At 44.8% G+C, this 11,566-nt stretch overlaps 2 protein-coding genes across 2 annotated transcripts in view; both read right to left on the reverse strand.

Annotated features, from left to right (window-relative positions):
* The window catches only part of LOC146355980 (uncharacterized), a 38,220-nt gene extending 30,361 nt beyond the window's left edge, over positions 1-7,859 (reverse strand). The window contains exon 1 of the mRNA XM_084831473.1: positions 7,769-7,859. The gene's annotated coding sequence lies outside the window, so the exon portion shown is untranslated. The remainder of the gene's footprint in view (positions 1-7,768) is intronic.
* LOC146355982 (uncharacterized) lies at positions 108-11,029 on the reverse strand. Its single transcript, XM_084831333.1, has 6 exons — positions 10,785-11,029; positions 7,769-8,531; positions 7,188-7,341; positions 5,796-5,893; positions 5,124-5,250; positions 108-2,919 (listed from the first exon to the last, which is right to left on the reverse strand). The coding sequence occupies exons 2-6, from the start codon at positions 8,498-8,500 to the stop codon at positions 1,541-1,543; spliced, it is 2,490 nt and encodes an 829-aa protein (XP_084687459.1). The 5' UTR covers positions 8,501-8,531; positions 10,785-11,029; the 3' UTR covers positions 108-1,540.
* Between the last annotated feature and the right edge of the window lie 537 nt (positions 11,030-11,566).

Raw genomic sequence — 11,566 nt, forward strand, 5'->3', positions numbered from 1 at the left:
GGAATCCCAGCCTCTTCCTCAGAGAAACAGGAGGAAGAATTAGGGAAGCACACACATATGGACAATTCTTTCACTAACACAAGACACAATTACTAATGCTTCCAAAATCAATTAAGAGCTTTGTAATGAGGCTTTAACTAATCCAGAACAAATATCTGTAGCTAAGCCATGAAACTTAAAAGCAGATGAGAAGCAAATTTAAAGTAGACAGACAGCAGAAACAGATTAGCCGTGATGATTTGTAGAGCGTGTATGAAATTGCTGAACTCCTTGAAGTTCCTACCGTATATCCTACTGTGGTTCTTGTTATGGGACTAAGGGCAAAATCCTATTGGAGGCTACGGACGTGGAGGCTACGGACTATTCTATGTGGGGCAGATGGAGCACGGCATCTGTGGCAGAACGCATGCTTTCACACATCTAGCCACAGCTTTGGGGAGCGAAGGGGCCTGGAGATCCGATAGGGAGCTGTCTAAAGCAGCTTCCATGGTCTCCTCCCTTCCCTGCCCTCTTTTCAACCTCTCCATGCTCCATTTACGAGCACTGAAATGGTGGCGGCACGGAAAGAACTGCGCTGGCTACGAGGGAGCGGGGAGTACACTTTCTGGGAACAGGTCGGACGACCTTGGTTTCCAGAAACTGAAAAATCCTATGGCTGTCTAGGCAGTGTCTAGTGGCCATAGGATTGCTCTCTAAATGACATTCTGTCAGAAATTTAAAGAAATAATACCGCTGACTATAGATTTGCCAATGCTTTTTTCAAATAATCACCTTTTCACCTGGCCGACTTCTACTTGCCAGCTGAGGAGGCAGGGCTGAAATCAAGAACTTCAGTGTTGCAGAAATGTAACAGCATTGTAACCCCTCAGACTACCCACAAAGTAGAAGCAGAGGCAGACATCCGTGTTCTTTCAAACTTGAGTCTTCTTATGATGGAAAGATTTCATTAACACATTTTAAAATATTATCTCTAAATGCTTCCTGCAGGAGGAGGGGAGAATTAAACTTGCCACACAATGATCCCTGTAATAATCATATGGAGGGGTGTAAGGCTGAGAATTATTACATCTACAATGCAGATGGGGAAAACTAAGATTGAGAGAGTTATGTATGATAAATACGCAGACAGAGAAAGTATCAATTCATTCATAACGCTGGCTACTCCAAACAAATTTGTCCAAACAAATGATCTCTCTGGTGGAAGCTTCTCCCAACCCATTTCATTCTTATCTGCACTTTCTGCAATTTAGGTATGTTTTGGGGTGGAAACCACCTACCCCCCTCCCACTGGACAGTCATTCGGATTCTCTTTGAAGTTTAATCATTGCATCTTTCAGAATGAAACATTTCTCGCATTCAGGGCATTCATAAGGTTGCTGTCCGCTGCAAGTTTTTTGATATTCAAGAACAAGTCTTTTCCAAATTCTAGGCAACTGAATGGTTCCTTTCCTGCATGGATACTGTGATGATCATTCAAGCACACTCTCTGACTGAAGCTTTTCTCAAACCAAGGATTTCATATGGTCAGTTTGAACTCTCTTCAATGATTCTCTGTCTCTGAAGCTTTCCCACACTCAGGGCATTTGTGTGGCTTCTCTCCAGTATGAATTGTCTGATGGATCTTCAAATAGACTCTGTCACGGAAGTATTTCCCACACTGAGAACATTCATATGATTTCTCCCCAGTATGAATTCTTTGATGGTTCTTCAAATAGACTCGGTTGCGGAAGTATTTCCCACACTGAGAACATTCGTATGGTTTCTCCCCAGTATGAATTCTCTGATGGGTCTTCAAAGTTTCATTCCGAGTGAAACTTCTCCCACACTCAGGGCATTTGTATGGTTTCTCTCCAGTATGAATCCTCTGATGGATCTTCAGATAGTTTCTGTAGCTGAAGCATTTCCCACACTGAGAACATTTGTATGGTTTCTCTCCAGTATGAACACTCTGATGATTCTTCAAATGTTCACTCCGACGGAAACTTTTCCCACACTGGGAACATTTGTATGGTTTCTCTCCAGTATGAATTCTCTGATGTCTCTTCAAGTTTTCTCTGTCCCTGAAACATTTCCCACACTGAGAACAATTGTATGCTTTCTGTTCAGCATGAATTCCCTTATTAATTTTCAAATATCCACCCTGACTGAAACATTTCCCAGACTGTGAGGCTTTTTCTGCTTTCACTGCAGTATGAATTTTCTGGTGTCTCACTAATGCATTTCTAAAAGTGAAGAGTATCCCACATTGGGGACATTCATGCCTTTTCTCTCCAGTATGAAGTTGCTGATGATTCATCAAATATTCTCTCTGGCTGAAGCATTTGCCACAATGGGAACATTCGTATGGTCTCCCTTCGCTTTGAATACCTTGATTTCTCTTTAGTGACTTTGTATAACTAAAGCTCTTCCCAAACTCAGTAGAGTTATTAGGTTTCTCTTCTGTGTGGTTCCTCTGATATCTCCTTAAATTACCCCCTTTGCAATTCTCAGATACTTCCGATGTACTTTCTCCTGTTATCATTGTTTGATATTGATCAAAGCATAAGTTTTGCTGGACTGTTTCCTCTGATATTGGACATTCAATGTGGTCTTCCTCGGTGTGTATCATCATAACAAGTTCTGATGTATAGCGATATCTTCTACCATACTTTGAGAACATCGGCAAGTTATCCCTTGTTTGTACTTTGGAAGGCTGACTAATCTCAGCTGGAAGACCTTCTGTGAGTGCATGGCATTCATTCTCTCTCTCCACTGGCTGCATCCCCTGTTCCTCTTTGGACTCACATCCTCCCTCGTGCACCTCCGCTGTCTCCAGTATATTCGCTTGACTTATCTGTGGGGCTGGCCTGGGGGTGTCCTCTGGCTCATTTCCTTCGCACTGAGAGTTCTCCGTCTTGACCTGAGTTCCCTTCTCGTCACCTGCAGAGACAGAAAGAGGAATGGTGCCCATGCTCTGGTGACATCTTTTCAAAATGCCTGTAACAGTCTTTTCTCTGACTTTTCCTTCTAAGGCATTTTTCTCTTCGTTACATCCATATTTCTTTCTATCTCTATGATCATGTCAACTCTCTCCTTTATCTTGGGCTGTAGATTATACATTATAGAATTCCAAGCACAAGATCAGGCACTTCTTAGATAAATTATTGTAGCTGAAATTAATTTTAAATATTGTTAATGAGGACTAGAATTTTTTTTAATTTAAAAAAACCCAGTGCCACCCTCTGCAAAGTACCCGCTCCGCAGAAGTGAGGCATACAAAAAAAATGAAAAATCCAACAAAAGGTGGGTTGTATCTAACCGTGTATCCAAGATGCCTGTAACATTCTTTTATCTGGCTTTTCCTTCTAAGACATTTATCTCTCTGTTACATTCATGTTTCTTTCTGTCTCTATGATCATGTCATCCCTCTCCTTTGATCTGGGGTTGTGCTTTCTACATTATCTAATACCAAGCAAGCATCAGGCACTTTTTTGATAAATTAATTTAAAATATTAACTTCTGTAAGAGGTAGAAATATGAGAAATCCAGGAAAAAATATCCTTCCAACATCGAAATGGAAACCACAGGCAGACTGAATTCCCCTTCCCTCCTGCAACCACCTGTACATTCCCCAAATCTGCTCCACAGGTTTGGGAGACCCTCTGGAGAAGATTTCCAGGCATGTGGGGGCTGGTGAGGGGAAAAGAGGAAGCGAATTTCCCACTGCATGAGCAGAAGTCTGCCTGCATAATGTTGGATGTGGCCCAGTATTGTAATAAATCCTAATAGGTCTTGGGGTGTTATTAGCTATTGGAACTTGGCATATCTTGTTCAATACAGAGGGCAGTTTCCAAGGCTGCAATCCCATACCCACTTATCTGGGAGCCCAGCTCAACGCATTGGATTGCACTGTAAATATATATGTGGTGGTGCTGGCTTTTGAAATGTTCTTACTGCTGTTTTTATACTGTAACGTATTTCATTCTGGAATACACTTTTAACCTTTTTGATACAAGACACCCTGAGAAGGCTCTGCCTAGAAATTTTTAAGATTAATAATAACAACAACACAAACCTATGCTGCAGCTGGATCTGGAGTACTATGTACAGTTCTGGTCACCCAGCTCAAAAGGGCTATGTAATACTAACCTCAATAAAACTGATTAGCAACAGAATCAAAACAGACCAAAGGAAGTCCTTCACACAGCATACAATAGACATGGCGATGACAAGTAGTTTAGCTGGCTTTGCAGTGAGACTGATTCAGTTTATAGAGGGCACATCTATCAATGGCTTTGGAAATGCCATATTCAGAGCCAGTATGACCCTGAATACCATTTCCTGGGTAGCCATGAGAGAGGGCTATTGAATTTAAGTCCTACTTGTTGATCTCTCTGCAGGGAGCGGAAGGTTGGACTAGATGGACCTGTAGTCTAGTCCAGAAGTTGAAGAAACAAAGAAAGGGAGGGGGCAGGAGCCAAGGGAAAGAAAGGCGAGGCAAAGCTATTTGGGAAAGGAGGTAAGGGTTGGTGGTCACTATGCCACTCAGTACTTTGTCTCCACTTTCCCATGTCTTCCTAGCATTTGATCTATGGGCTTTTCTACATGACATTTTTAATCTGCTGCTTTACCAAGGCCTCTGCTTCCAGATTCTTTGTGAGATTAAGATCGGCTCCTTTACATGTGTTTTTTTCTGGAGTTTTTCTTTCTCTGCCTTTCTATTTGTTCCATTACACAACCACTAGGCAGCACTGTGGTACAGCGGAATTCCGCAAATACACCAGGGTTTCATGCTGCCATTCACAGAAATACTAGACTTTCCTCCTTAGAAAAAAACATTATAATGGTTGCTAAAAACAGGAGAGGCCCTGGACAAAGATGACGTCATGTAAAGCACTCACAAACTACCGTGAGTGAGGAATCACAAGCGCACAATAAATGCCTCATGTAGAAAGGCTCTATATTTCCTTTAAAGTAATTGTGAATAGAATAAAACCCATTTATGTCTTGTTTCTTTTCGTGTGTGTGTGTGTGTGTGTGTGTGTGTATAATTTCAAAGCAAACTCCTTTCATTTCTTAACATGGCAAATTGGATCCTCTATCCTTTACTGCATTTACAGGGCTTGAGCAAAAGAGCTCCTTACCCAAAAGATCTATGTTCCCACCATCCTCCTGCAGGACTTGCCAGACTACGGTCTGTTGGGCTGGCTGTGTTAGACCCGGGCTGACTATCTGCAAAGACAGTCTACTTTGGTTGTGTTTCATTTCTTCCTGGAAGAAAGAAAAAAGACAGCCGCTTTATAATCATGAGTGATATGCAACCTGTTCTGGGAGATATGGAAATTTAATAAATAAATTCCCTTCAAATTTTGCTGCGGAAGAAATAATGTTAAAGCACACAGAAACCCAGAACAAGTATTGGGTAGTATCCATTGTTAATCCTACTTAGAGTAGACACATTGAAATGAATGGGATTTTAGCTAGTCATGACTAACTAAAGTCCCATTCATTTCAATGGGTCTACTCTAAGTAGGACCAATATTGGATACTACTCATTGTTTCGCAGTCCTCCATATTTGAAAATAGATGTCACTGCTTGCAATGTTTAGTTTGGGCCTCTGGCTGCAATCCTGTGTATACCTGGGAGCACGGTGTCCCTTAAACCTTCTGCCAGCTGCTTTAAGAACTGTAGAGCTAAGTCTGCTCAAACATATGTTCGAACCATGTGGGCAGGCATGTCAGCATATGTGTTACCCTGACTCCTATCTGCTCTAAACTTTGCACATAACCAACTGACTCACCAGAATGTCACCTACCTCTTTCACACCACTTTGTTTCACACCACTTTGAATCGTTTCCAGTTCTTCGGGAGAAAGTGATGAATTAGTATGACTTGTGAATTTTATTCCACTGCCTGCAAAGTATGGAAAAAGGATTTAAGAAGGGGAAGCAGCCCTTCCCTTCATGCTTAGGATGACCACATTTATTATTTTATTGATATCATTATTTAGGAATTATCTGTAAAAAACAAGAACAGAGAGCAGAATTACATGTTGAAATCATTACGCTCGGCTCCTTTACATGTGTTTTTTTCCAGAGTTTTTCTTTCTTGGCCTTTCTATATGTTCTATTACATCACCACTAGTTGGTGCAGTGCTATAGTCAGGCAGAAGAAAAAGGTTTTAGCTTTAAAAAATTAAACAAGGAAGGAGCTAATTAAGCCTCCATAGGGAAGGAGTTCCCTTAAGCACTGCAGACAAGAAGAAACTTTGGAAAAAAGAGCCTGTGATTTTGCAATGGGAGAAGAAGACCTCTGCTGAAATTCCCTTTTCAGGTTCTTACAGAAGGCCCAGGAGTCCTGCTTCCCATTGCACCTCCTCATCTCACAGGAAGGTAGCAAGGAACTGTTTCGTAGGGCCAAACCACACGTTACACTAATCCCACAAGAGGTTTGTCTTACTTTTTACTCTTATGTAAGGGTGCATGGCTTCTATTCATTTTGGGACCATGGCACTCAGGGAGGGGAAGATTAAGCTTTACCACCACCACCACCACCACCACCACCACCACCACCTTTCCCCCCCGACACTCCTCCCCTCTCTCCTGAAGCACCGTGGTCCGAGCTGTGCGTGCTTAAACGAGAATAAAAAGTAAGACAAGTCTCAGCTACATGCTTCGCAATTAGCATAACGTGCAGTTGGGCTCTCAGTATTCCTTCCTCAGCCTTGTCCATTGCTGGTTCCTTTCTGTGATGCATGCACGGCTGAGCTGTTCTAAGGAGCTGTGTTTTGATCAAGCTGCTCTGCTCTTGCACAGCTCATTTCAATAATCTTGCTGAACAGCTGCTGGACTCTTGTTCTGGGATGTCCCAATCAAGCTGAAAGTGACCATGAGAAAGTCTGGAAACCTAGGATTTGGCAATTTCCAAAAGATGCATTGAGCAGGGGGTTGGACTCAATGGTCTTGTAGGCCCCTTCCAACCCTACTATTCTATGATTCTATGCCAAAAGAGGCCAAGCATCCTGTACCTTCAATAGTGGCACTGAAGGGGGAAATTCAGCTGCTGCAGTTACTCTGATCCCCTGCGTTTGCCAAATTCCTGTTTTCCACAAGACTGACAGAGGTCGAAGGGTGCTGGCCTTACTTCAGCAAAAACATTGCACGGACACAAAAGGAGCAGAACACTTAATAACTCAGTGAATCCTTACCCAGCACATTGATCTCTGCATCACTATTTTGTTTGGCTTCTTTGTAGCTATGCCCCTTTACAGCGTCCAAGGGCTCTGACTCTGTATCCAGGAAATCCTTGCACTCCTCTCTTGAAACAGGGTGGATGATTCCACTCAGAACAGAGGGACATGGCTGGAAGAGTAACTGTTATTGGCAAGAGGCACTTCCTGCATTTGTGGCTAGATATGGAATATTTGAGCTTAACTATAATATCGTATTTGCTTGCTTAAAACATTTAGCACTAAATTAGAATACAACTGTATGCAATAAAATATATAAACCAATAGAATAATAACAACGGTATAAAAACAGGTATTGTGTATGGCAGTACTACAAGGGTGGAACATTCTGCGTTAGAGCGCCTTTTAGGAAGCATTTAAAAATGCTCTTATTTGGAATGGCGTTCAGCACATCAAGTTAAGCTGGTCCAGGTTTCAACTTTTGCTAAGTGTTATTAATTCTATCCATATTAAGATGAATAACTGCAGGTGCTTCCAACAACCTTATCCACATCCTCCATCTTCTCAGACACTCTGGGAATAAAACATTAAAACCTCACCTGCCACTGTCCTGTCTCAGCCTCTTGTTGGCTCATCAGGAAGTCCTCCGCCAGGGCCACAGCCTGGGAACAGGTATCCGGCCCTTCTGCTCGGATCCAGCTCTGGAGTTCCGGCGGCAGGCTGGCCAGGAACTGCTCCAGGATCAGCAGCTCCAGGATCTGCTCCTTGCTGTGTCTCTCCGGCTTCAGCCACTGGCGGCAAAGCTCCTGGAGCTGGCTGTGAATCCTTCGTGGGTCTTCAGCCTCCTGGCAGCAGAACTGCCTGAAGTGCTGGCGCTGCGCCTCCATTCTCAGGGCTTCCCCGCGCAAGATGGCGGCCTTCACTTTCCCATAGTCCTCCTGATCCCTGGCTTCCAGGCTCCGAAAGGCCTCCTCTGCTTCCCCACTCAGTGCTGGCAGGAGTCGGGCTGCCCACTCTTCTCTAGGCCATTGGCAGGCTTTGGCCACTTGCTCAAAGGAGGCCAGGAAAGCCTTGGTATCATCCCACGGAGCAGTCTCCGCCATCACTGGGTTACCCCATCCTGCGTGAAGGGGCTGCAGTGTCTTCAGGAAGTCCTGCCATTGGGCTTCCCAGCGCTCTTGCACCCCCTTGGATGGTTCCCCTTTGTCATTTTGTGATGCTCCCCATCCTGGTTGCTCTGTCGTATATACTGACTGAATTGCATTGGTGGTTTTTCCTGTTCCTTCTGGTCCTTCTTCTAATTCTGGGCCGGCAGATTTTTCCTCCTTCATCGCTTTCTCTTCTGACTCTACCCTCTCAAATCTAGAGTATTTTAAAATTAGATCACTTTTAGTGGAATATTTTAGAGATAACCAACATTTAAGAGACCTAACAGAGTTTTTTTTAACAGCAAAAATTATACTATCCAACCTTTATAAACGATTTCAAAAATAGGACAGAAAGCCAGAACAAACAAAAATTTCATGCTCAAACAGGTAGAAATATAAGTTAAAATAATCCCATGGATATTCGGGAGTATCTTTGGAACCAAAGGACAATGAGGCGGAACTGCTACAAGATTATGACAAGATGGTATTGACTCTAGCAGTAATAAATCAGATAAACAAGAATTACCCAAATACCTGTTGGAAGTGCAAGAAACATCAAAGATAGCAGATTATTATTGCCTATGGTGGGGATGTACTGTGGCTAACGCTACTGGAGAAAAATAAAAAAAAGTTAATAGAAAAAATCGTAAGATATGAGGTTACTTTACACCCAGTTTTCTGTCTTTTAAATTACATTGAGGGATCAGTTCACCAAGCACACAACGGACTGGTAGGCTACAAAGACCAAGGGGATGTGTGGGGATATGGAAGCTAAGTTGTGAGCAAGCACAATTTGTGACTTCACACATTTCTGATCATGGGAAATGCCTGTTAAGCCTTAGCTTCCAATTTTCTGGAATTGCGGAGCTTGAGCCAAAATGAGAAAGACTTAACTCTGGTCTTAAATCTCCTTTTGCGGGGTGGTGGTGTGGTGGTGGTGGTATCGTTGAATTATATAGTGTTCGGAGTGCTTCAAGTATGTTATCTCATTAATCTTTCAAGAGCCCTTCCAGGAAGGATGGTATTAATATACCCATTTTGCATATGGGGGCATGATACTGAAAGATTACTAAAGGCCACCTATTAGTTGTCTTCTCCCATATGAGCATGACCAGGTTTTAAGCTCTTTGGGGAGGCCTTTCTCTTGGTACTGCCACCACCAGAAGCACGTTTTGTGGGGGTGTAAGAGAGGGCTGGGCAATTCCCAGGGAGGGAAATTCAGACTGACCAATCTGTAGCTTGGGAGGTCTTGGTCAAACATCCTCCAGATGATCTCCACAGTCTTTCTTTTGCATAAGATGACTTACATGGGAGGGGAAAGTGAAACTGGAGAGTCGCCTGGAATGTATAGAGATGTAAATGTGGGTGTCTAGGCTGGCCATGTTCTTTGTTCAAAGATATTTCTAGAAAGGTGGGGGGAGGGAGAAAATCTTTGGTTCAGCGCAGTAGGCTGACTGTGGTTTGATACTATCAGAAAGAGGCAGCATACAAATGTCCAAATAAGTATCTTCTAAGCGAAGGTAAAACTTCATGCATTTGATGAAGCAGGCCCTAATCCACAAAAGCTTCTACCATAATAAATCTCTTAGGCTGCAATCCTATGCATATTTACTTGGAAGTAAGTCCCCTAGAACTGAATGGAACTTGCTTCTGATTAGACTTGCATAGGGCTGCATTTTAGGCTGCAACCTCAGGCACATATACCTAGGGGTAAGGCCCCCCCCCCCCGAATACAGTAATACGGATTACACTCTTCAGTCTTTCAAGCGCAGCAAGCATTTCCCTAGTGTTTGCTGTAATAAACTTGCACAGCTGTCTCTCCGGGACTTGTATTCCCCCCTCCACTCTCCTCACAAGGAAAAACAAAGACAAACATTCCCTGCCTTTGAGCCTCGCATCTTCCGGAGTGGTATGTTTAGTCTTGTCTCTTGCGGTTGTCAAAAAGTTATTTATTTATTCCATTTCTACGCTGCCCAAGAGCCGAAGTTATCCGGAAACTGCTCCCTGCACAGAGGTTGGGGTGGGGGAATTAGACTGGCCAGTCGCCCCATCCGGCAGAGGAGGGAAGGGGAGGCTGAGCGCGTACCCTGCCGCTCTCACGCCCATATCACGGACCGAGCGAAGAGCAGGACCTATGCTGAGAGGGAGCGGGGCTCATCGTCAGCTTGCAGTGCAGGCCACTGTTAATAGCTGCATGCTGCACATATCCGGACGGAGGGCGATACCAGCGGGGCAAACCTGTCACTCCAGTCCGGTGTTCTTACCCCCACACTGCTGGTGGGGGCTGAGGCAGAACAGCAGGGTGTACAGCTGTGTGCGCCTACTCCGGAGCAAGTCTTACTCCTAAGCAAGCAGGGGTGCAGGTCTGCAGCCTTAAGGGCTTCCTCGGACCATCCACGGCCGCGCAGTCGCATCGTTTCTTGCCACAGCAGCAGCACGGCTCGCTGGGGCTCCCGAATCATCGTACCGGAATCGACGAGGACGCCGGCGGGACCCTCCGGGGGCGCGCGCGCTCTTGCTCCGCTCCGCTCGCGTGGCTGCGCGGGGCTCAGTCCGGGGCGGTGCGACAGGATCCCCCGACGCCCTCGGGACACCCCCCCTGGGCGACTGGGCGGCCGGCTGGGAGGGGGGCAGCGGGAAGCGGCAGCTCCTCTCTGCCCGGGCAGATCCCCCCTTTCTTCCTCTCGGCTTCCTCCTCCTTCCCTTCGTCTGTGGTTTAAAGGCTGAGCTGGAGGAGGAGACGAGGCGCCCCATGGCCGCCCCCTACTGGACGGCTCAATCCTTACAGCTCCCCCCCCCCCAATTATAACTGAAAGGATGCCAAGGATGCAAAAGAACCCTCTATGCAGATTTCCAGAATTAATGTGGCGGAAGAGCCTTGATCAAATGCGGGAATGAGCTGCATCTGATGAAGTGAGCTAATGCCACTTAAGAAGAGCCCTGCTGGATCAGACCGAGGGTCCATCTAGTCCAGCAGTTCACACAGTGGCCAATCAGCTCCCCATGGGAAACCCACAAGCAGGATTCGAGCGCAACAGCACCCACGTTCCCCAGCATACTGTCTCTGATCCTAAGGGTAGCACACAGCCATCAGGACTCGTAGCCACTGATAGCCTTCTCCTCCAGGAATTTCTCTAACCGCCTTTTAAAGCCATCCAGTGTAGCTCACTGTTGTAATAAATCCTAATGCATTTTGAGGTGTTATTAGCTGCTGGAAGTTGACATATCTTGTTCAATTCTGAAATTGCA

This window comes from Heloderma suspectum, chromosome 2 (assembly GCF_057233095.1).
Source record: "Heloderma suspectum isolate Gila_16-S chromosome 2, 16-S_ref, whole genome shotgun sequence".
In the NCBI taxonomy this organism is placed as follows: domain Eukaryota; kingdom Metazoa; phylum Chordata; class Lepidosauria; order Squamata; family Helodermatidae; genus Heloderma; species Heloderma suspectum.